General features: G+C 37.1%; 1 protein-coding gene across 1 annotated transcript in view; it reads left to right on the top strand.

The window, feature by feature from the left end:
• The window catches only part of OLA1 (Obg like ATPase 1), a 158613-nt gene extending 131592 nt beyond the window's left edge, over window positions 1–27021 (top strand). Inside the window, exons 8-11 of the mRNA XM_037151281.2 lie at window positions 19858–19998; window positions 20683–20779; window positions 22815–22937; window positions 26516–27021. Coding sequence (XP_037007176.1) covers window positions 19858–19998; window positions 20683–20779; window positions 22815–22937; window positions 26516–26617 — 463 coding nt within the window. The 3' untranslated portion in view covers window positions 26618–27021. The remainder of the gene's footprint in view (window positions 1–19857; window positions 19999–20682; window positions 20780–22814; window positions 22938–26515) is intronic.
• The last annotated feature ends 311 nt before the right edge of the window (window positions 27022–27332 follow it).

The following is a 27332-nucleotide window of genomic DNA, read 5'->3' as shown; positions in this document are numbered from 1 at the left end:
GGTCAGGGTAGTGGAGAAAAACCTTTAAACTGGGAATGGGAGCAAAGGAATAAATGTTTAATCAGTTTTGTGTCTCCAGTGGAAGATACAGAACCGCCAGGGAGCAGGCTGTGAGAAGCTGCTGTTTACACCCAGAGCCAAGGAGCAAGTGATTCCTGGACAGACTACTTTGAGTAATATTGGCTTAGAAATTATAACAAAGTCAAATATGCTTCCTACTGGTTTACCTGAAATCTATTTCATATGGGTTATCTGCAACCCTAAATAATTTTTTTTTCCTTCTTAGAAACTATGAGAATATCATTCAGCAATGGCTTTAATGGGTAGCAAAACTTGACATTTTTCTATATAGCAGACAGGGCAGTTTAAGGAACAAAATAAAGAAATGCCTTTAAATAAATTTTTTAGTGGTTAGTGCTTAGACCTGCCTTCTCAGGATACATCTGATTTAATAGCCAGATTATACACAATTCTATTTAAGAAATTGTGGTGTGAGCATTGAACCTTAAAAGAAACAAAGCCATACTTCATTTTATAAATAATAATAACTAATAGGCTGTGGCAAAGTAGGTTTACAGTTGTGCATGTGGAAAATAATACAATAATTAATGAATAATAATGCAAGAATAAACTGGGTTTCACGGACTCACAACTGTAAACTTACCTTTGACCCACCTGGTACATACGTTGATCACTTACCTTGTGTTACATATTATGCTAAGCATTTTACATGCATTTTCTCATTGAATCTTCACAACCACCGTCTGAAGTAGATGGCTTACAGTTGAGAAAACCGCAACTTTAGGAGGGGTCCATGACATAACCAGGATCCTTGTACTGTCTGGTGCTGGTTCTCTGTAACCACATTCTATTCTGTCTCCCTTTGCAAAGGCAGTGCCTATGGGAATCCTTAAGTATAGGATTTCCTTCATTCAAATTAATTAACTTTAGTTTTTTAAAAGTCAATTTTTGTGTATCGCGTCTTTTCAATAAAATAATGGACTCTGGCTTATTATTGCTTGCTAAGAGAAAGTATAAATTACAAAACCAACTACAAATTTTGGTAGACGTGATTCTATTTGTACATGTTTCCCAATTATTCTTATTCTTGTGTAAAAAAATTCATTAAGCCAATTTGCATTTTAAGACTATGCAGACCAAATTTTGTTAAAGTAAACATTCCTATAATGGAAAATAAGTTCTTCTCAGAAGCAGCTGAAAGTTTTGCCACAGATTGCGTACACTGGTAGGGAAAAGATACTTTAATCCTCTTCTGATATGAGTCCATTTAGCACCCCTGAAAATATGTGTTAATAAGAATAGTTTCATGTGCCTATGTGCAACTATTGGAGTTTGCATAAGAGTGTTTCTCTTTTTTAGTGTTTCTTATTTCTTCCCTGTCCCCAAATTCTTTTTCTCCAAAGTTACAGAAGCAGTGACTTTCCATTTTTCACAATGACTATTTGCTTTGGGATTGTACCCTTCTGCATCTGTCCTTTATGACATTCACGTGTACCCTATATGGTAATAGATAGAGGGTTTGGATGAACAACATCATGAGGGAATGGACTCCTGTGTTAGAATATGGAAGCACCCTCCAGAGGCTGAATTAAGAACAACTTCAGGAGGAAGGATCGTTTGAGAAAGGAGGTCTATGTAAATGGATTCTGACATACACACCCATATTTAGCTTTCCCTTGGGGGTTTATTACGTTTTTACTGGCCCCACAAAATTTCAGCTCTGCCATGAAGAAAAGTCCTTTCCTTTTCCGCTTTTCCTGTGTAACTTAATTAAATGGGAAAATGTTATAATTATATAGCAAAAAAGAAACATTAAATGTCTTGGTTTCTTTTTTCCAAAATTCCCAGTTTTAATGAGGTTGGATCTTCCTTCATTGAAATTGTGCACTCCTCTTCTCATTACGTCCGTGGCACATTACTTCCATAACACTTGGGCTCTTTATAATTATGTCTGTTTTTCCTCCCCTCCCACACCTCCTTTTTCAAAGTTGTATTCCCAAGATCTAGCATAATGCTTATTAGTACACATAGTTATATATGTAACTATGTAGTTGTGTGTGTGTGTGTGTTTGCAGTCACTGTGCTTGAATTCTTTATCTTCTAATCACCTCCCTATCTATCTATATAGAGTCAGTTAGACAAGACTTCTCCCAGAAACACGGGCCTGACTTTTAAAAAGAGCTCTCATTCTTTATTCCTCACAGGCAATCTAACAGTGTTTTTAACTCTACAGTAACTATTGAGAATGAATGACCCCACTCACTGATAGGAGACAGTTAAGGTTGGGGGCTTTAGATACTTTAATACTACATTGACCTGTGAGGATAGCTATTTTTATTTGTGTTACAGGTGATTAAACGAAGGTTCAGGAAGCTTAAATGGTTTTCCCAAAATATTATAGCCTGGGAATTTGAATTAATATTTGCCTTGCTCCAAAATCTCTTTTTCTTTTTTTAATTTTATTTTATTGGTTACACTATTACAGTTGTGCTGAATAGTACAACTTTGCCCCCGGCACCCCACCACTCCCTCAGGCAATTTCTCCACCATTGTTTATGTCTATGGGTCATAAACATAAGCTCTTTCACTCCTGGATTTCCTATGCTGTACTTTACATCCCCATGGCAATTCTGTAACTACCTATTTGTACTTCTTAATCCCCTGACCTCTTCACCCATTTTCCCCCTCCCGCCTCCCATCTGGCAACCTTCCTGTAACTAACTTCTTTTTTCTTGCTTTTAAGAGTCTCCCTTTATCTTTAACATTTGGTCTTTTAATTATAATGTGTCTTGGAGTAGGCCTCTTTGCATCCATCATAATTAGGGCTCTGTACTTCCTGGACTTGCATGTCTATTTCCTTCATCAAATTAGGGAAGTTTTCTTTCACTATTTTTCAGATAGATTTCCAATTTCTTGCTTTTTCTCTTCTTCTGTCACTCCTGTGAGGTGAATGTTGATCCTCTAAAAGTTGTCCCAGAGGCTGTTTAAACTATCTTTATTTTCTCTTTGGAATCTTTTTTCTTCCTGTTGTTCTGATTGGTTGTTTTTTGCTTCCATATGTTCCAAATCATTGATTTGATTCTTGTCTTCATTCACTCTACTGTTTCCCTGTAAATTTTTCTTTATTTCAATAAGTATATTCTTCATTTCTTTTTTTTTTTAAAGATATTTATTTATTTATTTATTTTTAGAGAGGGCAAAGGAGGGAGAAAGAGCGGGAGAAAGAGAGGGAGAGAAACATCAATATGTGGTTGTCTCTTGCGCACCCCCTACTGGGGACCTGGTTTGCATCCCAGGCATGTGCTCTGACTGGGAATTAAACCAGGGAGCCTTTGGTTTGTAGGCCAGCATTTAATCAACTGAGTCATACCACCCAGGACTGTAACCTTTTCTGACTGGGTCTTTTTCATGCTGTGGAGGTCCTCACTAAGTTCCTTGAGTGTCCTTATAAACAGTATTTTGAACTGTGCATCTCATAGATTGCTTACCTCCATTTCATTTAGCTCTTTTTCTGGAGTTCAGATCTGTTCTTTCATATGGGCTGTGTTTCTTTATCTCCTTGTTTTGGCAGTTACCTCCCCCCCCCCATTTGTTTCTATGTATTGGGTAGAGCTACTTTGATTCAATGTCTTAATAGTATGGCCTCATGTAGTAGATGTCCTGCAGGGTCCAGTAGCACAGCCTTCCATTATTACCCAAGCTGGGTACTTGAGTTGCGCCCTTTGTGTGAGCTGAATACACCCTCCTCTTGTAGTTGAGCCTTGGTTGCTATTGGCAGGTCAGTGGCAGGGATTTACCCAGGCCAGTCAGCTGCAAGGACTGGCTGTGACCACTGACCACCAACCTTCATCCTCTGTGGAGGATTTGCTATGCAGGGGCAGGGTGGTGGTGCTCCAGTGTGGTCTGTAGCTGTCCACTGGGTTCAGTGACCCTGGGGTATCCTGGGTGGTGCAGGCCAAGGTCAACCCCCACCTGTGTTTTACCCAGGGCACCCTGCCTGAGCTATAAGGCTATCTGAGATGGCTGCTGCAAGAGCCCATGAAGCCAACTGTTGCTTGTTTGATAGAATTTAGGAGCTAAGACTAGTCTTTCTTATGGAAAAGCAGGGTGGGTAGGCCAGTAAGTTAGGTGGGGTAGAGCCTGTGTGGATCTCCAAGGCGGGTCACACAGTATTAGCCATGTTGATGAAGTCTCAGATGTAGCAACAGCCTACCGGCTCTGTGTGGGGAGGGCTCAGTAAAGGGACCTTGGCCTCTGCTTGCCCAGATGCCAGACACTTCTGCCTCTCCCTATATACCACTGGTGACCTTCAAGCTGCCATCCCAGTGCTGGAGCTCAGAGAGAATGAGTGAGTAGGTGACTATGTGTGTGGGTTACCCAAGAGGAACAGTTTAGGGCTCCAGCAGTCTCCTCCACCAACTCATCTCTGCTGGTTTTCACAACCAGAAGTTGTGAGGACTGAAATTCCTGGCACTGGAATCCTGGGCTGGGCGGCCTGCTGTGGACTTGGGACTTCTTCTCCTAAGATATCCCTCCCTAATTTTTATCCATGTAGGTGTGGGGCCAGCTGGGTTGCATCTGAGTCCCTCTCACCAGTCTGGATGGGTGTGGTTTCTTTAATGTCATAGTTGTCAGACTTCCATTCAGCTCGATTTCTGACATTCCCCAGCATTGGTGGTTCTATATTTTAGTTGTAATTTTGATGTGGTTGTGCAAAGAGACGGGCCATGTCTGCCTTCATTGCTCTCTTGACTGGAAGCCTCAAACTCTTTTTTTCTATTGATCACTGCTACCTCTGCAGGAAGGTCAGACATTATAGGAATGTAATGTACAGAATGCTAGCATTTAGTTTTTTATTTTTAAATACTCAGTTTAGCTTTGGGTTTTTTAATTAGATAATTAACATACACAAAATTTTTCCCATTAAAGAACAGCAAATGCTCAAATAATGTCATTTCATTTAACGTCATTTCATCAAAAGAACTAAACTCTTGTTTATGTCAGTTAGCTTCTGGTAAAATTGGTTTCATTACACACTGTTTCACCACAGTTCCAAGAACCCATCAACTACATTAAGTGAGGACTTACTGTACACTGTTTCAGTGGGTTCCAGTATATTTATAATGTTGTGCCAGCATCACTACTAATGTCAGAGTATATTCGCCACCCCATAAAGAAACCCCGTGCCAATTCATAGTCACTTCCCATTGCCTCCTCCACCTAGCCCCTGGCAACCACTAATCTACTTCTGTCCCTTTGGATTTGTCCAGTGAAGATATTTCATAAATTGAATTATACAATAGTGGCTTTTTGTTTATGGCTACTCTTACTTAGTATAATGTTTTCAAGATTTATCCATGTTGTAGCAGGTATCAGTACAGTTGACCCTTGAGCAATGTGGGGTTTAAGGGCACTGACCCCCATGCAGTCAAAAGTATGTGTATAACTTTTGAATTCCTAAAGCTTAACTGCTAATAGCCTACTGTTGGCCTTACTGATAACATAAAGTTGATTAACACATGTTTTGTATGTTGTGTGTATTATTTTCTATATTCTTATAATAAATAAGCTAGAGAAAAGAAATTGTTGTTAAGAAAATTATAAGGAAGAGAAAATACATGTATAATGTTACATTAAAAAATCTTGTATAAGTCAGCCCACACAGTTCAAATCCGTGTTATTTAAGGGTCATCTGGATTTCATTTCTTTTCATGGCCGAATTATATTCCCTTATGTGGATATACCACTTGCTGTCTTTCATTCTTCATTATAATCACCCTAATGGGTAAGGAATGGTACCTCATCATGGTCTTGGTTTACATTTCTCTAATGATTAGTGATATTGAGCATATTTTCATATGCTTGTTGGCCATTTGTGTATCTTCCTGGGAGAAATGTCTGTTCAAGTTCTTTACCCATTTTAAATTGGTTTTCTTTTTGTCTTTTTATTATTGAGTTATAAATAAGTTGTAATTATTATTGAGGTTTTAATATATTCTGGCTACTAGGACCTTTCAAATAGATGATTTCCAAATATTTTTTCTTGATAGTGTCTTTGGTACAAAGATGTACAAAATTTTTAACTTTGATAAAGCCTAATTTACTTTCTCTTTGGTTGTTTGTACTTAGGTGTCATGTCTAAGAAACTTGTCCAATCCAAGATCATGCAGATGTTCACCTCTTTTTTTCTAAGAGTTTTTATAGTTTTAACTTTACACTTAGGTCTTTGGCCCATTTTCATTTTTGTTTATGGCTGTCCAATTGTCTAAGTACTATTTCTTGACTATTCTTTCCCCACTTAATTGCTTTGGTACCCTTATAAAAAATTGATTGACTATAACATAAACTCTATAACAACAACCCCCAAATAACCCAATTTTAAAAGTGGGTAAAGGACTTGAATAAACATTTCCCCAAAGAAGACATACAAGTGACCAAGAAGCATATGAAAAGATGCTCAATATCACTAATTCTTAGAGAAATGCAAATCAAAACCATGAAATATGAATCATTTCACACCCATTAAAATGGTCGCTATAAAAGAAAATAAGTGTTGGCAAGGAAGTGGAGAAAGTGGAACCCTGGTGCAGTGTTGGTAGGAATGAAAAATGGTGTAACCACTATGAAAAACCATATGGAGGTTTCATTTAAAATTAAAAATAGAATTACTGTATAATCCAGCAATCCTATTTTTGGGTATATATCCAAAAAAATTAGAAAATGGGATCTTGAGGTGATACCTGCATGCCCATGTTCATTGCAGCATATTTGCAATAGATGACAGATAAAGCAACCCAAATGTCCACCAGTGAGTGAATGGATAGATAAAATGTGATATATACGTACAGTGGAACATTACTCAGCGTAAAAAGAAGGAAATTCAGCCTGAAAAAAGAAGGTCATATTCCACAACATAGGTGAATCTTGAGGATATTATGCTAAGTGAAATAAGCCTAAGTGAAATAAGCTATCTCAGTTCAGTTTCTACCAGTTATATATGCTCAGTACTGGAGTTTTCATCATTTTTATGGGACTGCGTTTCTTCTGCACACTGTTGCTGTGTACAGGGCACCCCCTCCCTCCCACCCTTCCCCTTCGCTGCCTGCTCCCTTGCATCTTCACCCCATTTCTCTCAAGATATCAAAGGGAGTCTTTTGACTTTCTTCATATTCAGAAGGAATTTGGATATGGAAATCCTATTTGAGATACCATCTGCATTCTCTAAAAAATTATATCTGTGGTAGTTAAACCAAGATATGGTTTATCTCCCTATAAGTTTATGTTTTGAATATGGATTGTATCAATCTGGTGTCTTTCTCTTCGCACAAAAGTGGAAGGAAAGATCGTTTGTGGGTACCATGGCCAAAAAATATTTCATCTCATCTATAGGATCATAACTTAGTTGGAAAGTATTCTTGCAGCTAATAGAGTTTTATAGTCTCAAGCTATAAATATTGGTTTCACACCTCATGACAACTTTAATTACAGAATATTTCTATATGAAATGCTTAAGACTAAAATATAGAACTGCAAAGAAATGGCAGAGATTCAAAATTAGTACCTCTCAGCCACCACAGTGCAAAGTGCTGTGAAGATTGGGTCCCACTTCAGAGATTATAAACCTAGGTTTTCTTGTAGAGTCCTGGATTCATAGGTGGTCCAGAAAAACACTGTTGAAAAACACTGTTCTAAAGTATCAAAAATGTACTCAGCTTGGGGCAACTTAGTATGAACACAAATCATAATTTAGTAGCCTTGAAGGGGTAAGAAGCCTGAGATTCAGGGAACATCTTAACAATTGAGATGCTCATTTTGGTACATTCATCATGAACCTTGGTATTCAGACTTGAATTACAAGTAGTTCAAGCCACGAATTTAACTTGGCAATCAAAATAACCCCACTATACTATGAATTTTTATTTGTATAACTGTACTTGAATTAGGTATACTTCCTCCATGTTCTGTTGGTATGAGTTTTTCACTTTACCATTCTAGCTAATAGACATGCATATCTCCAATGGTCAGGTCAACTATGGCTTATTAATGTCTAATGGTTGCCTCTGACAGAAGAGATGGGTAGCTAGGGTCTGTAAGAGTCATATGTATGTATTTTCGACTGTCCCTTTACCTAATCTTTTTTAGATTAACTTTCAATTTAATTCATTCGTATTTATTGATCACTCAGCATTCACTGAGCAGCTGCTTGTGCCAGGCACTGGTATAAATGGTGCTGGAGATACTGCAGTGAAGAAAGCATTTGAAAAGTTCCTTGCCCTAATGACTGGGTAAAGTGGGTTCACCAATGCTGGGGGGAAGACAATAACATTAAGATCATATGGGGGGCCCTGGCTGGTGTAGCTCAGTGAATTGAGCGCGGGCCTGCGAACAAGACATTCGCGGTTCAATTCCCAGTCAGGGCACATGCCTGGGTTGCAGGCCAGTTCCCAGCAGGGGATGCATGAAAGGCAACCATACATTGATGTTTCTCTCCCTCTCGCCTTCCCTTCCCCTCTAAAGATAAATAAATAAAATCTTTTAAAAAAATGTGTAAAGAAAAAAAAGATATGGGGGGACCCCAGAAAAACAGATTTATTAAAATAAAAAATTGTATATTTATTCTTACTTGTTTGAACTTCAGTCACCTTCAAAGTACTCTCCATTTGATGTAATACATTTATCAAGGCATTTTTTCCACTGCTCAAAACAGTTTTGAACTCATCAACTTTGATGCCTTTTAGTGTGTCTGCTGTTTTTTGTCTCACCTCTTCCACATTGGCAAAATGTTTCCCTTTAAGGACTTTTTTCATCCAGGGAAACAAAAAAAAGAAGTCACTCAGGATGAGATCAGGTTAATAGGGAGGGTTTGGCACAGGGGTCATGATGTTTTTGATCAAAAACTGCTGAACACTCAGCGTGATGTGAGCAGGTGCTCTTGTAAATCACCCATCATGAATGGGCAAATGCGTTGAAAGTCTTCAAAAATATTTACTGAAGCCAAAAGCGGCTTCTCACAACAACGCCAACTGGTACACTGATACAGATGGGTTCTTAGAACACACGCCTAACAGGGGAGCCTGTTCTGCAAGGGGCCTGCCCTCCAGAAGGTACTGGATTTTTCGGACCATAAGACGCACCTAGGTTTTAGAGGAGGAAAACAGGAAAAAGGTTTTGATGCAAAAAATGTGGTAAAATATTTAATAACGTAACATAATATTTCACCAATGTAAATGTAAACGGAACTCAACAGCAGCATTAACAACCATTATTCCTCCCAAATTGGGGGGTGTGTGTCTTAGACCCTGAAAAATGCAGTGATTCTGGCTTTTTGGGGGTCCCTCCTCATAAGTACTACAGAGAAGAGTCAAGGTGAGGGAGTAGAGTGACAAAAATAAGGAGAGAGGGGCTTTTTTTTAAATACGGGGAAAAGTAGTAGCATTTGAGCAGAAATAGGAAGTGCCTAAAGATTTTAGCACTTGTTTTTGTTCAATTTGTAGCATATCCCATAAAATGATAGCGTTTGCCATCTGAAAAAGGATCATTCCATCATTAAACTTTAGAGTTGTTAAAAACAATGGAACTCTTTCTTTCGATGAAATGCGATGCAGAGACCCAACATCTGAGAGGGATGCAGCTCTGGCTGAAATGCCTAATGGAGGGTACAGAAGCTTTTTGTTTCTTCCTCCCTTGCTTTCTCCATCCTTTTTTCCTCCTAGCATCTTACAAGTGTCTTTGGGGAACCTACCAGAGGTTGAAAACTACTTATTAGTTTGCAGATGAGTAAGTGAATTTTTTATCCTTACCCAAGGACATTCTATCATTGCTTTTTTTAGAAAGAGAGGAAGGGGTAGGGGAGATGGAAACATTGATTGGTTGTCTCTTGTAGGTTCCCCAACTGGGGATTGAACCCACAACCTAGATATGTGTCCTGACTGGTAATTAAACCCTTGACCTTTGGTGTATGGGATGACACTTTAACCAACTGAGTCACAACACTGGCCAGGGCTGCAGATGAATAAATTAAAGCTAAGAGGCCTTAAAATAACTATTAAGCTAGTTACTAGCTAAAGTTCTTTCCACCTTCTTATTCTTTCAGAAAATGTTTGAGCTTCCATCATGTGCCAAGTGCTGTGCTAGGAGAGTTCTGTGGATATATCAGGGAACAAAGACAAGTTCCCCACCTCAAGAAGTTTTTAGTTTTAGTGTATAGTGAGAGGAGATAGGCAATTTCTAGTATAGGGTGTAGTGTGGTAATAGCATCTGTCTGTATAGGATGCTCAGGGAAAGCTCTGCAGGGACTAGCTTCTTAAAGAGTAAATTGGAGTTAAACCAGTTAACAGGAACTGCAGTCATATACTTAAATGAGGATTATCAGAACCCTTTCCACTGCAAATAACAAAGATAATCTCTGTACATAATAATAAGACCCAAGGTAATTTGTCTCCAGGGTTGGTTAATTCAATGTCCTGTAATATTACCGAGAAAAAGGGGTTTTCTCATCTTTCCCACGTCTACTCTTTAGGTCACAAAATGCCTGCTAGAATTTCAGGGTTAAGATCCAGACGTAGTGGACATTTTCTCTTTTCAGGAGTCTGAGGGAGCATTTTAGTTTCTTTTCCTAGGCTTCTCCTCTGGCCCCATTGACCAGAACTGGTTCATATGCCCACTCAAACCAGTTGCCAGGTGGAGTACGGGATTCATGTGATTTACTCCAGCTAATTAGGACTCACCCTAATGTTTCTTCCTGTTTATTCATTGCAAGACATTTTTTAAGGGAGCCTTGTTGCTGAACATAGAAAATATTGTCATACACTGATTACATGTTACATAGATTAATTATATGTATTATCTTTGCATTATCTTTTTGTAAGCATATTAAGAGTTAAAGAAGTCCCAGAGTCATGGTGAGCCCAAAGTGTTGGGATAAATATATTTCAGTTTTTCTAATTTGCTTTTAAGGTTGTCTGCTTGTCACAACACCTATCATTTCAATTTCCTCATAACCTTGCAGTTCCCACTAGAGTCAGAGAGCTTGTTAATCCTTGAAACAGAAAGCCGGAAGCCCAGTGTGTATTTGCTGCAGAAGGAATGCCCATTTCTTTAGAATTTTTTATGTACACACACGTTATATGTATCGATACATTTATTTACGTGTGTATACAAATGCCATTTTATTATAGTAGCAACAAAATGAATGGGGTTTTTCAGACAGTGGTTCTGTGAGGTCCTCAGAGGAAACAATTTGTGGTAATATCTCTTTTACTTGTTATGAATTCAGATTTCATGAAAGTCCTCTCTGCTGGAATCACTTCTTATAATTTGAATCTAGTCTTCAAAGCTAACTTAGTACAGATGTTTTTCCAGGTATCAAGGCTTATTAGAATGAGAGAGGGATAATTATGTCTTATAAAGTAAGAAACAGTTGACTGTGGTTATTCTCTCTAAATTAATTCTTTCTACTGTGAATCTGAAACTTCTTTGACACAACAGGGGATTCAGATCAGATATTTTCCATAGACTTCCTGAAATTCTAGTCACTTTTTCCTCTTCTGGGTTTTGAACCTGGAAGACGGAAGCAGGAATTTTTCTATTATTCTCATTCCTCTCACCAGTGGGATAGGTAGTTAGCATCTGCTTAGCTATCAGTTGGCCTTCAGAGTTATTCTAGACATTTTCATGCTTTCCGTTAATGTGCTTTTATTTTGAAGGTCCTTTATTAGTTCAGTGTTTCCAAAAGTTTAACATGCATAGAAATACCTAGGAATCTTATTAAAATGCAAATTATGAAATTCTGCATTTCTAACAAGCACCCAAGTGATGTGCCCATACTTTGAGAAGCCAAGTTGTAATTGTTGTTCTATATAACTCCATGAAGTGGACAAGAATATTGAAACTTGACGTTTATTACATACATCAAAGATGAGAATCTCTTTGTGAAAAGGGATTAGATTTCCAGACACTAATCAATTATACTAGATTTTTTTTTTTTTTTGGTATTTCTTCTTTCTCTCTCCTGCTCCACCAACTGACTTCCTTAGTCAACCCATTCTAATAACTTTATTCAAACAAAGAATTTCTAAGAGTTGGTAATTTGGATTGTCTAGATCCAGTTTTTGAGTTTGAGTGAATATTGTTTATATTACATAATTCAGTTGGTATATTGTTTGTGCTGTTACTTTTAGTGTAGGTTTCCAGTATTTTTTATTGGTATTTGTAAATGAAGTAGATTGATTAAATAATGTTTATGTCATCTTTAAGAAGATAACCTTACCTTCCATAAGCCTCACTCTATTTCTTTTTCTTTTGTGTGTGTGTGTTATTTCAGAACACTGTAAATTTACATTAATTTGCAGTGAGCATGTTTGGAAATTACAAAAGAGGAATGTAATATATTTAAGTCATTCTTTGGGACACTAAACAGTTGTTTGGGGGGTTTTTTAAGATTTTTTTATTTTTTTTGCCCTGGCTGGTGTGGCTCAGTGGATTGAGTGCCAGCCTGCAAACCAAGGGGTTGTCAGTTCGGTTCCCAGCCAGGGCACATGGCAGGTGAGGGGCACACAGGAGGCAACCACACATTGATGTTTCTCTCCTCCCTTCCCCTCTCTCTAAAAATAAATAAATAAAACATTTTTAAAGGGATTTTTTAAGGATTTTATTTTTATGTATTTTTAGAGAGAGGGGAAGGGAGAGAGAGATGGAGAGAAGCATCAATCAGTTGCCTCTCGCACACCCCCAACTGGGGACCTGACCCCTAACCCAGGTATGTGCCCCGACTGAAATTGAATAGGCAGCCTTTTGAGTCACAGACCGGAGCTCATCCACTGAGCCACACCAGCCAAGACAGGGCACTGAACAGTTTTAATAGAATTAAGAGTAAACATCATTTCTAGGAAGGGAGGCAACCAGAAACGACTGCAGTGTTTATCAGTGCCCCCAGATTTATGGTACATTCATACCATGAACAACATGAGGGGAACTAGCTTAGTAAAGGTCAGGTCCTTAATAACATTGACTGAATGATATCAAGTCACTGAATAGACCAGCTCTGGATCCTCCTTTGTATACGTTGCATCAGTTTCTGAATATTGACATATGGTTCTTGCCAGCAGTCATATTCAGTCAAAAGCAAGATATCACTGCTAATTTTTTTTTAAGTCAAAACTATATAAGGTGTGTATAAGGACCTAATAGGCCATATGTAACAACTTCAAAGATTTTAAATATACTTTGATGTTGCAAAGAAGAATTTGGAAGAGTTCTAATGTTCAACAAAGATATCAGAAATGATAGTGTAACTTGGCTTTACTGCTGGATTGAGCCATCTTTAAAGGATTTTTAGAGCAATCAGAATTTGAGTAGCTAAAGGTAGTTGAATGGCTAGATGGACATGAAGTGTAGAAAAGAATAAATTAAATTAGAGAAAACTATTTCAGGGGCTTATTTTAAGTTGCAAGAATTTAGTTTTATGCAAAATATCAAATAGTACCATTGAGATTATTTTATTTCCCATTATAAAGGTAAGTATTGTTTTGTGAAACCTGTATCAGTTTGGGTATGTGTATCAAAGTAATGTCTGTGCACCATATGTTTGAGTCAAGTATAAAATCAATTTCTTACTGCGGGTGATGGTCAGAAAATGTTGAAAGCTATTGTATCAGAACACAATAAAATGAAGGATTTAACTTTATGATGGAGGGCTTTGAGTTAAGATGTTGGACTGAGCCAAAATAAGAAACTCCCTTCTTGTTCCTGATATATAAGAACACCAGAGAAGATAACCAGAAATGGGTGGCATTGATGGTGGTATTTTTTAGAACACACAGCAGGACTTGAGAGCAAGAAAAAGGATTCTCTAGATGCCCCAAATGAAGAGGACTCAGTGACAGTAGAGAATCAACAGTGTGTGGCCCTCAGGGAAAACTGAGCTTACTTATATGGCTTAGATGCCTTCATGTCCATGTAGGAGTGAGTCAGGGCACAGGGACCATGCTGCAGCTGCTGCTGGAACAAGGCTCACTCAGAAAGCCTAGAAAAAGCTGTTCTTTCCATGGTTAGATACTGGAAAAATGCCCCCACTTCCACCCCTTGGGGGTAAGGGAGGAAACTGTTAATCTCAGAAAATTAGAGACTGGAACTCAACTCTAAGAGCTAGGGAGCCTTAATTTGCATTACCAATAACCTAGTGCTGAAACACTAAGCCTTAAAATGACCCAGAGCCCAAGATCATCCTCCATTAGTCTTTTCTAGAAGAAACAAGCATAAAACTATTCAATAGGTACATCTCAACAAACCAGCAGACCACAGACTCCATTGGAATGTAACTGCTGCTCCCAGATGACCACACATCCGAAACAACACAGCGTGTACACAGGAATCAGCCCTTGTGAGAGGTTAGCAGATGACGAACGGTGGGCCAGAGTTCTATTGTGAAACCAGAGTAATTAGAGAAAGAAACTTTTAAATTAACCAGATTAAAAGACTGAAGGGAACTAAGAATTCATTAAACGAGAGTAAAATTTTACTCAGCAAAGAGCAGTTAGATTTGAAAGTGAAACACATAGAATTTTTAGAAATAAAAATAGTGTCTGGGAAGAAAACCACAATGTAAACTAACCCTAAGAAAATCAAATTATAGATTCTGGAATTTCAAGACTGGCTAAGAAGGTCAGATGATAAAACCAAAGATAAATTTGAGATACAATCTTTTCTTTAAAAATATATTTACTAATTATGCCATTACAGTTCTATTTCCCCCCTTCATTCCCCTCCATCCTGCACACCCCCTCCCCCACCATTCCCCCTCTTTAGTTTATGACCACGTGTCTCAAGTTCTTTAGATTCTATATTTCCCATACTATTCTTGCCCTCCCCTCTATCTATTTTCTACGTACCATCTATGCTACTTATTCTCTGTACCTTCTCTCCCCTTCTCCTTCTCCCACTCCCCTGTTGCTAACCCTCCATGTGATCTTCATTTCTATGGTTCTGCTTCTGATCCAGCTGTCCTCTGAGTTTGCTTTTGTTTTAGGTGTGGTTCTTAATAACTGTGAGTTTGCTGTCCTTTCACTGTTCATCTTTTTTATCTTCTTTTTCTTAGGTAAGTCCCTTTAACATTTCATATAATAAGGGCTTGGTGATGATGAACTTCTTGAATTTGATCTTATCTGAGAAGCACTTTATCTGTCCTTTCATTCTAAATGAAAGCTTTGCTGGATAGATCAATCTTGGATGTAGGTCTTTGGATTTCATGACTTGGAATACTTCTTTCCAGCCCCTTCTTACCTGTAGGGTCTCTTTTGAGAAATCCACTGACAGTCTGATGGGAACTCCTTTGTAGGTGACTGTCCCCTTATCTCTTGCTGCTTCTAGGATTCTCTCTTTCATTTTAATCTTGGCTAATGTAATGATGATGTGCCTTGGTGTGTTTCTTCTTGGATCCAACTTCTTTGGGACTCTCTGAGCTTCCTGGATTTCCTGGAAGTCTATTTCTTTTGCCAGATTGGGGGAAATTCTCCTTTATTATTTGTTCAAATAAGTTTTCCACTGGTGGCTGTTCCTTTCCCTCTTCTGGTACCCCTATAATTCAGATGTTGGAGTGTTTAAAGATGTCCTGGAGGTTCCTAAGTCTCTTGTCATTTTTTTGAATTCTTGTTTCTTCATATTTTCCTGTTTGGCCATTATTTTCTTCCTTCTGGTTCACTCCCTTGATTTGAGTCCCAGTTTCCTCTTCATCACTATTGGTTTCCTAGGCAATTCCCTTCATTTCAATTAGTTTAGCCTTCATATGTTCCTCTAATTTGTGACTATAATCAACCAGTTCTGTGAGCATCCTGATCACCAGTGTTTTGAACTGTGCATCTGAAAGTTTTGCTATTTCTTCGTTGCTTAGATTTATGGGCTCTGGGGCTTTGAGATCTTCTTGAATCATTTTTGGTCTGTTCGTGCCTGTTAATTATGAGGAGTGAAGCCTTAGGTGTTCACCAGGGCGGGGCTGCCCAGGTCGCTGGGTTGTGACACTGTATGTGGGGGCAGGGTCAGAGCGGGGAACTGGCGGCCCTCTCTGCTGCCTCTCACTGCTGGGGCCTGCTCAATCCCGTCGTCTCACTGCCTACTCTCTTGCTGGTCTATCTGCACACGAATGCGGGACCACAGTCAACCCCCCGCCCTGCGCCCTCACTGGGTACACCAGTCGCTCACTGGGTCCGCCCTTGCAACCCCACCCCTGGGATCCTCACACCTGAGTCCGTCCGACTGAGTTTTCCTGTGCAACCCTGCTCCGCCAGCTGCTGGCTTTGCCCCTTTTACCAGTCAGGCTGAAGAATTTGTTGTTATTGGACTTCCGAAAAGTTCAATTTTCTCTGTTCTGGCTGTGTTTTCTGTTGCTAACATTTTGTTGTCTCTCAACTTGGTTGTGGGAGAAAGGATGGCGTCTCCACCTATGCCTCCATCTTGGCGGAAGTCTCGAGATACAATCTTTCAGAAATCTAGTACTGACTTAATATTAAAGCTCTCACTCTGCCAAAGATCTAACAGATCACAAGCAGTGTATCTCCAGTCTCTACTAAAAGACTGTACCTTTTAGTCTTTAAACTGATTGTTCCGCTTTGTTCCTTTGCGTCATTACCAGGGAGAAAATGTACTAATGGCAGTTCCTCTTTCCATTTGTCACTCAAAAAACTTTTGGAGCGATCAGTGTGGCTCCAGCTCCTTAGGAGGAGGATGGAGCCCTTGCAATAATGCGTTCATGTACATCTGTAAATGGATACTTCTGATGAAAGTCTTTTACAGTTGAACTCTTTGGGAATGTATTGTCTTTACTGTTTCTTCTCCACTCATAATTTGATATTCTGTGACAGTATTATCATTAGCATTATTGTTTGATCACTAACAGTTGCATAGTTTCCTTTACATATTTGCTAACATTTGTATATGGAAATTATTTTCAGTCACTTTGAAAGACTGTGTTTGAGATTGTTTTACTAGTAGTGATACTGAGCTCAACTTTGATTTTTTTCATGTCCCTCATGTGCGGTAGCACACATTTTTGAGATGAGTAACTATAGTTTGGGGTATGGTTTGTAGCAATAGAATAGACATTTTTCTGCAAACGGTAACTGGTCCCAATGGGGTTCAAACTTGTGATCTTGGCCTCATTATCACACTTTTGTAACCATCAGACTTAACAGATATATTATACATATTTCAGTCAGTAATCTTGAAATTGAGTCCTATTTTTAAAATTACCCATGGCTTATTTCAAATATGTAATTAAAAATCACTTTGGGACATTTCTCACTTTTGTTTAATAGTGAAAGTAACAAAAGTAAAGCAGACAGCCAAAGAACCTAACTGACTTTTCATCTTCCCTGTGTTTTCTATGACAGTGAAAGTCACAAAAGTGAAGCTTGCAGGCAAAGAACCTAACTCACTTTGCGGAGAGTGCTACGGTACCTTTTTCTTTTAGTGAGGCTGTAGCAGGTCTGATGTCAGTCACTTTAGAGACCTTTAGACCTCAGTGCTCATTTATTGCTAAAATGTACCAGCTCTGCTTCTGCATTATGAAGATCATCTGTCAACACTTTGAGATATTCTCCTTTGTTATTAAGCTTGTGATGCTCTACACTGTCAGGTTTTTTGCCAATTATAGTTAAGGTACAATGGTGTATTCACCAGATCAAAGTCTCACATTGGCGGTAGAAGGATGATTTGTAAGTCTTTATTCATCTGAATTGTACAATAGAACACCTGAGGAATGCAAATAATCCCTCTGAGCAGCCTCTGCAGGCAAGGCTGTTAAAGTGACAGGGTAGAACTATTGTTATTCTGAATTGATCTTTTAGCCAAAGTAATTATTTCTTAGCTTGTTGTTTCCTAACAGTTCTGGTTTTATTAGTTATGTTGACCATATTTATGAAATAAGATGTATACGTTATTTTTATTATTTTTTTACATGGGCTTGTTTTATTTCACTTCTAATGACTGTATTTGGTATGTAATTTTTTAAATTGCATACTTGATTGTATCTGACTTGTATAATAAATGTGTGGTACATTTTAATGTACAGTTTGGTCTGAGTAGTATAAGTCTGTGAAGTAACTTAGAATCTCATAATTTTATAGGCAGAAGCATCAATTTAAATTTGCCCCTTTTTTTTGTTGCGTTGGTCTGGTTTTTCTAGGATGTGACCAAAAGGAAAAAACAATTATGAAAAGCAACAACCACTGATAACATTAAATAAACTGTATGTTAGCCTTGTATAACAAACATGTATAAACTTGTGAATTTTTCATTCCTTTATCCTATTCTAAATCCTATTTAGTAGGCCATATATATTTTTAATCTTCTAATAATACTGATTCTCTACCATTTTCTTTGATAGGTGAGTATTAATGAATTTGTGGCTTAATTCTAGTGGTTTTTTTTTTCCTAAATTAACATTAACATTGATTATTTAACTCAGGCAGGGGTGTCCCACCCACAGCCCATAGGCTGTGTGCTGTCCAACGTAAAATCATAAATTCACTTGAAACTTTTTTTTGCTCATCAGTTTTCATTAGTGTTTATATATTTAATATGTGGCCCAAGACAGTTCTTCTTCTTCCAATGTGGCCCAGAGACGCTGAAAGGTTGGACAGCCCTGCAAGAATTCCTGCCACAGTTTTTTGCCATAGTAGCTATTAAAACCTTGGTCTAAATATGGGAGACTAGTGGAACTAGTATACATAGTAATGTATACTATGTATGATACACATTAATATAAATTTCTATGAATCTATATACAGTTCTACACTAAACTCTATTCCAGAATTATAGGCATACATACTATGATTATCTGAGAATAAAAATTAATAATAGTAATTATTGTTAATATTTGTTTACTATATGCCAGGCATTCCTTTATTGGGTCCTTTACAATATAGTATGTACTGTTATCATCTCCATTTTTATAGATGAGGAAACTGAGGCTTAGAAAGGTTCAGTAACCTGCCCAAGGATTAAAAAGCCAGCAAATTGGTAGGATCAGAATTTGGTTAATATATTCACTACACTTAATTCATTTGTGTTCTAACTACTACATTGTCAGAATACCCCATGCTTTGCAGGAAAAAAAATTAAGTCATCTTTTTAAGTAACACTTGGTATCAATTTCCTAACTGATTTGGCTTTTCAAACCCTTTTCAATTCAAAGGACTTTATTTCCTTAGCAGTTCTATTACTCATGATCCTACAGAAGTGAGGTTTATAAGAGCAGTGTGTATGTACATAATCAACTGGGTTTGTAAATCTGTATTTCTGGACACGTTTGTTTTGATTAGCAGAAATCTCCCTCAGAACCAGTACAAATGTAAACTCTTGTTAGTCTGAGAAGGAACTGAACTAGGCATGTAGATATCTGGGTGGAACAAATTGTATATTTATCAAAGACTCTTCAAAATGAGCTGGTACTTTTAGGTCTGATACCTACACAAATGGAACTTAGCTTTTGTTTTTTAAAAATTTGCTTTGTTCAGTAAGGAAAATAATTCAACATTGAGGTTTTCAAGGGCACAGGTGTTAATGCTGAACAAATTTATTGTAACTTAAAAGTTTAAAAATATTTGTATAATAGTTCCTATAGATAATGTACTAAAGTAGAACTGGATTACAGTAAAATATTATGGCGTATACCTGAAGCAATTGCTGCCTGTTAATGCCTTGACCTTGGAAAGCTATACACAAAAAGATGGCATCATAAAACCGTGCAATTCTTATGAATATGTATGTGCTACTTGATAATAATGAATGTGGTACAGTCATGCATGCACTACAAGATAATGTTGTGCCCTTTTTTGTCTACAGGTTGATAAAAATTAAAGAGTGGGTGGACAGGTATGACCCAGGTGCCTTGGTCATTCCTTTTAGTGGGGCCTTGGAACTCAAGTTGCAAGAATTGAGTGCTGAGGAGAGACAGAAGTATCTGGAAGCGAACGTGACACAAAGGTTAATTTAGCATTCATTTTCCCTACACTTTATTATCAACTATTTCCTTGCAGTAATTTAATTGCTTGCGCTGATAGAATAATAAATGACAGAGTAATTACCATTATAAAGAGGGAATCTTCTCCTTTCTTTACCATGAGACAGAGTGAAAAGATTTATTTTAAATTAAGTTTTTAACTGTCATCTGTCATCTCTGTACAGTGTTTTAATTATAACATAGGTATTAGTTATGTATATTTTTGAGAAGCAACGATCGCCAAAACTCTTTCGTCATGTTCAGTGGGGGAGGGGAAAGGGTGAATCAGTTGCCTGAATTTTTTCTGAGTAACGTAATATATTGTTTAAACATTGGATTTCTATCAAATAATTTTGCTTTCATGACCTACAACCTGGACATGATTCATATTGGAGGGAATAGCCATAGAATGGGTAGATCAAATATTTCTTTTTTTTATAGTAAACAATTCTAAACAGTATATTCACATTAATACAATTAGAACCATTTTAAAGGGTTTTTTAAGAAATAGTTATATGCTTTCTCATCTCTTCAAGTGCATTAGGAAGGTGAATGGTCATTTACTAATATCTTAACATTTTCTGCTTGAAATGAATAATTTTAGCTCTATACAAATCTCTGGCACTATCAACTTGTGTGTTGAGTGAATTTGTTTCATTTTATTTCAGTGCTTTGCCAAAGATCATTAAGGCTGGGTTTGCAGCACTCCAACTAGAATACTTTTTCACTGCAGGCCCAGATGAAGTGCGTGCATGGACCATCAGGGTAAGATTCATACTTATTCATCAGCTATATCCAGTTCCACACTATTGAATTCAGATTGATATCACTGACTTTGAAGTTTGTCATGGTGGCGGTTAGCTAGTCATTACAGATGAGGTTTTTGTCCAGGATAACTTTAATTATTTGTGAGCTGCTGAACAGTGAAAGTGGAGCGGCATTGATTGAGGCAGGTAACAATTGATTCTGCCTATTACATAGTATGAATTTCTTCATCCTGTAGAATCTGTCTACCCTCCTCCTGTGGTCAGAGATAAGACACACCAGTATTGTGCTTGCTTAATCTGTGTGACTGGGTTTGTCTGCAGTGAAATTGATGTTGCTTTTCATTTTGTATTCGCTAAGTTTGTTTGGGATGCGGGTGGTTCTTTCCTCCTTTGGTTTGCTCGGATTACATTTTCAGCAATAAAAGCAATATGACATCATTATGCTCTTCATAGATACAAAGTTGGGCTCAAAGAGCTAAACTCAATGTGTAATAATTCATGTCTTTCGTACTTTGAATTCATACTAGTAGTGTTTATTGTTTTCAGTGTTATATATTCAATCATTCCTTTTTAAAAATGTAATTTGTATTTTAAATATTGATGTATACTGATTAGGACCAGAGAGAATGACTAATTTATTCCCAGAGGACAATAGAAACTGAACTGTAATGGCTTGCTTTTAAATGTAAATATATCGTAATATATTGCTGAAAAATATTTTGAAATATATGTGGTCCTAAATAGTGTTATCAAACATAAAAACTATGTCAGAACTTTTAGAAATTCTCAATGTCTTACTCATTCTTTTACTAAGCTTTTAAAATACATGCTACAAGATTAATTTAGCGCTGCTTTGATTTCTGTTTTCTCTGACTGCTACAATTTATTGTAACATTTATTTTGATTTAATATGGATAGGAGCATGGAGATAGTTCAACATAGTGTTAAATGTGTTGTGTGAATGTGAAATTCACTCTTCTCTTACCTCCTCTCCCCTTTGTAAAAAACAAAAATGTTTGGTTTCTAACCAGGGTTCTTTATGTAGACTTACAGAATAATGTCAAAGCAAATCTGAGTTGGTAAACAAATCGCCAGGGTTTATTTGTACTATATATTTTAAAGCTTTAAAACTTCTGAACTTAAGTATGTGTAACAGGACAGATAACGTGTTCTGGGCTTGAAAATGTGAAAGCTGGTTTATCTTAAGACTGATTGTAAGTATCCGTGATTTAATGTGCTGAGATACTTAGTCAGGTAAGCATCAGTGAGTAGCCATATTAACCCAATACATCTTTTATTGTAAAAACTGTGCTTTATAGTGTCAGACTTCTTATCACTTTAACATGCTTTATTAAGCAGTGTTTAGGTCACCATTACTTCTCAAATTTCTTTCCATGGTTGTGTGTGTCTGGGATGTATGTCCTTGTAATTTAACATATCGGATAATTATAAGACATTTCTCTTCCTACATCAACTTGAATTTTTCTACATGATGGTTAGGAGCAGGGTATATAATGTAAAATGCTCAAAAATTATATTAGGAAAATTTCAAAATTATTTGCCAAACGTAGATTATATGATTTGTTGGAAATATCTTTAAAATGTCCCTTTATGTATTGATTTTTATATGATCTTTAGATGAGCTGAAAATTTCAAGGCTTTTTATCTTTTTAAAATCTTTGATAATTCATCTTGAAAGTTACTTTAAAATCCTTATTTTTTTTCCCCACTGTGAAGAGTAGAAAATCGAAATGAAACCCAGGCCAAAACCAGAACTGCATCTAAATCAATAAAGCTGGAAGGCTGTTAGGAAAACAAAGCTGCGCTTCGTTAATATCTACTGATCTGTCTGTGCTGAATCTGCTACACAGATAGTGCCCCGAGCTGCAAATGCACCGATTGTGTGTCTGACATCTTAACTGATGTTAAACTAAGTTTAAGTTGACCCCAACTGCAGATGAGAAAAAAGAAACTCTCTGCTTACAGTCAGTCATCTTAAATGCAGTTCGTTTCTCTGGTCTGTCTTTTCACAGAAAGGGACGAAGGCTCCTCAGGCTGCAGGGAAGATTCACACAGATTTTGAAAAAGGATTCATTATGGCTGAAGTAATGAAATATGAAGATTTTAAAGAGGAAGGTTCTGAAAATGCAGTCAAGGTAAGGAACTATTTTTCAGTTTCATATTTTGTAACTTTTACTAATGGGAAGCTACTCATGATCAAAATGAATAATCATCTTTTAAACTGTGTATCAGGGTTTGGTGGTACTATCAACTGATTGAAGAGCTATAGGTGTCCGCTTGTTCTTTGATCATTTTAAAATGGGTGAACTGTGTTTTTCTGAAACTGAAACTAGTTTTAAGAAATTACAAATAATATCAAAGAATTTGTTCACTGATGGCCAGTGGAAACTGATACTTATTACACTTGAATATCTTCAATAGAAGTAGCATTATATGCTTATGATCAGTACAAAGATGGGGACAGAAAATCTGTTGTTACAGAAACTTCATGGCTATACTTTTTTTTAAAAAAAGATCTTTGGGAATTTGATTTGCTTTTCCAACACTAGAGGGCAGGTCCAAAATTGTGCTTTATTTTACCTAATAAGTATAATTTGATTTGCAGCCACAATAGTAAAGCAATGTTATAGGTGAGTGATGAATGGTTTTTTATATTGTAAATTATTTTTCAGGCTTAATTTTGTTCGGATTCATTAGGTTTTACTTAGCTGAATCTGGTAGGTATATCATTCCTAATCAATAGGTCAAGTGACTAAACTGACATTGTAGTAAGGTTTCTTTAAGTTAATTTTATATTTGAAAACTACCATAGAAAATGTTCAAGAATTTAAAGAGGCCTCTTTGTGTTTACTATTTCATAATTTGAAAGGAGTGCAGAAGAGTTTATTTCAAGTTTAGTTTATTCTCACTGGTACCATCGGAAAGATCACACTAAGCAGCAGGACTTTAACAGAACTTTTGAAACCCGGGAAGAGGAGGGGGAACATCTTGGTATAATTGGTTCAATGTGGAATGAGAGCCATTTTGTTTCCTAAAAATGAGTGAGAGAAGTTACAGTTTCTGACTAAACAGCGTCATTACCTTTGCTGTGTTGTCATCTGCATATCAGTAGATAGTATGCAAATGTTGAGATTGAACTCTGTCAGGAATACTAATTAGACTTGAAAATATCAGTTTATTTTTCAACATGCAACATCCTGTTGGCATATGTACTTTCTATACAGTGAAGATGATTAAAGTAAGGATTTTTTTCTTTTACTAGAATTTAGAAATCAGTTGCTGCTTTTTTAAAATCTCGTGTGATAAGCCTGTTCCACCAGTCCTTACTAGATGTCTATGTTGTGATAGACTTGAAAGATACAGAAATTGTGAATACTTCTTTTGACAACACAGGGAAACTTTATAATATATATAATGAAATACTTCCTGCTTGTAGAAATGCTTAACACAAATTGGGTGCTTTTATACTATAAATTGGAAATGATTGACATGTAGATTTTCAGATTAGAATATCATTAATTGTTTTTATGTGATTTTTAATCTCTAAAACATTTCAGAATTTGAACTCCAATTAAATAAAGCATTTGTGGGATGTTTTATGCTGTTATTCAACAAATACTTGCATATTATCAAGTAGGTTTTAGGTTTCAGAGCAAAATTGTACATATATGTGTGTGTGTGTGTATATATATATGTATCTCTAATACCAAGGCAACATAACTAATTTAATGCCAGTGCTGTGAACTATATACCGAATAGCTCTGTGTGGGCTTTGTAGTCTACAGGGATATCACATTATTAGCAATCATATCTGCTTAGGCAAAGCTGGCTTCTACAGATGGCTGCTTTCAAGTGCAAATGAACTGGTTAGACGTGTCTTGTTTAATACATACTCAAGATTCACAAATGGGTATTGATTTTTTTTTCAACCAGTGTTTCTGATAGCAGTGGAAAATGGATTAAATGGTCTCCAGAGAATTTAAAGGAACACTGTCACCTTTAATTAATAGTAAACTTGAGTGGTAACAACATATATAAACTTACATTAATGTGTCATGTCAATGTGTATTTGATTTAACTTGTCTGTATAGTTTTATAACAGTGAGCTTTATATTCTCAAAATAAGTAGCATATGGACTCCAATATATCACTTGTCTTTGTAAAAATCATGTGAGAAAGAGAGTGTGTGTGCCTTTTAGAATGTTAGAGGACCATGGCTTTTTAGAAATGAGCTTTGTTTCAATAGCACACATTATTAGTAGGTGATTTTTTTCATTTGTAGTCTAGATATTTGAAAATATGCTTACTACAGCTCTGTGATATGGTTTGTTGATTTTTAACCTCAGATGTAAGATCTTCATTAGTGATTTGTCTTATTAGTATAACTGCACTTGACTTTGAACATTCTTATCAGTATGTTCAAAGGGAAGTTGTTGGGCAAAGGTTTTGTGTTCTCAATAAATTCTAACAGAAGGAGAATACTTTTGAGATGTTTTTCCAAAAGATCCTCGAGCCCTTGTCATCGATGGTAGGATTGCATGGACTGTGGGTTTGTGCAGTAGTAAGCGTGGATGCCGAAGAGCCTGTTGTGCTTAGGATGACGTCATGTGTGCACTGTGCCATGGGGTGAACCTGGGTCTCTGGAACTGGCGTGTGTTTGCATTAGAATTACTGGCTGGTTGCATGTCTAAATCTGCATACCAGCAGGTGGAATCAGTTGCTTTGCCAACTGATATTCAAGTGGAAAAAATGTCTGCGATTCCAACCTGTTAGAAAGTCTGCCTGTAACTAGGGCCATTTGTACAGGCATACCTCGTTGTATTGCACTTTGCTTCATTGTGCTTCACAATGTTGCATTTTTTACAATTTCAAGGCCAGACCCTCCACCAGCAAAAAGATTATAAACTCACTTTATTGCAATACTCACTTTGTTATGGTGTTCTGGAACCAAATCCGTGGTATCTCCAAGATTCTTCATGATGAATTCTAGTACACACCACTATGTATGGTCATTGTCAAGATTAAATCAACCACAAGGAAATAATTCGAAAACTGTGCAGTACAATGGATAGTAGTTTTTCTTGTCACAGACCACATTTTTGACATCACCAATATCACCACAGAATTTCTTTGAGAAAATAAAGAAGCCTTGCCCTGGCCAGGTAGGTCATTTAGTTAGAGCATCGTCCCAATACGCCAAGGTCATGGGTTCAATCCTGGATCAGGGCACATACAAGAATCAGTGAATAAATGCATGGATAGGTGTAATAAATCAATGTCTATCTACCTGTCTCTCTTTCTTTCTTCCTCTTTCTAAAATCAATAAATAAAAAAAATTTAAGAAAATAAAGAAGTCTTAAACTAGTTATGTAGTCTTTTTTCCCTACCTGGTTTCATCTGTTTTGTTGCAGTGACTTGCTGGATGTTTGCAGACACATCAGAAATGTACCATAAACAGCATGTAATGAAACTTAATGATATTGGTATAATTACATTTATGTACCAACAATTTAGTGGAGAATACATTATGATTATGTATGTATGGGAAATCTAATTCTGCCCAAATCAGGAATACCTTGCTTCCCTCCAAGTCTAGTTTTAAATTTGTATGTATCCCTATTTTTTTAATATGACCCAATAAGTATAATAATACTTTGTGCCTTATGCATTTAGTTGTCCAATAATTCCTTTCTTCTGTATTTCCTATTTGCAGGCTGCTGGAAAGTACAGGCAACAAGGCAGAAATTATGTTGTCGAAGATGGAGATATTATCTTCTTCAAATTTAATACACCTCAGCAACCGAAGAAGAAATAAATTCCAGTTATTACTCAGATAAAATTTCCAAAAGGTGTATGATTTTTTTTAATTAAAATTTCTGAAACTGAAGGGACAAACAGATTTGGGGGGTGGGAATCTTCTACAGACAGAATTATTTTTATTTGTTCTAAAATTAAAATGCTGTGTACCTCCGATGAAAAAGCAAGTTCTCTAACGTGAGCAGCTCTGCTTCCCACGTGACCGAGGCCCCACTCCGGGCTGCAGGCGCTTTCCGGGAGCCGCATCACTCTCCTGGTACTTCATTAATCTCCATCACGTCCGCCAGGCCTGACACGACTGACAGTGAGGACAATGTGGCTCGCTCCTTTCTGAATCTACAGATAATGCATGTTTTACAGTACTCCAGATGTCTACACCCAATAAAACATTGGACAAAACCAGCCTCGGTGTGTTTGGGGATGTCTGTATTGACTGGCTGTGGTGTGCTGAGTGCGATACGGCACCTGGTGGTTGCTGATTACGGAATTTAAGGCACACGCGTGACACAGTAACTGGCAGTGTGGGGCAGCTGCAATTGTATCTAAAAAGTGGGTCTTTCATGGGAATCCGAAGAATAGTATACCAGGGATTTGTTTCAAGAAAGTTAATTAATTTGTAGATGGGATTTATTGAAGGATGATAGCAGTGATGCTACAAAGGATGTGACATGAGTGACTGGGACCAGAAGCAAAATAATGTAAAAAAAGTCTGC

Source organism: Artibeus jamaicensis, unplaced genomic scaffold (genome assembly GCF_021234435.1).
Source record: "Artibeus jamaicensis isolate MK-2021 breed Jamaican fruit bat unplaced genomic scaffold, CSHL_Jam_final contig_391, whole genome shotgun sequence".
Taxonomy (NCBI): Eukaryota; Metazoa; Chordata; class Mammalia; order Chiroptera; family Phyllostomidae; genus Artibeus; species Artibeus jamaicensis.
This window is presented reverse-complemented; position numbering and strand designations above follow the sequence as displayed.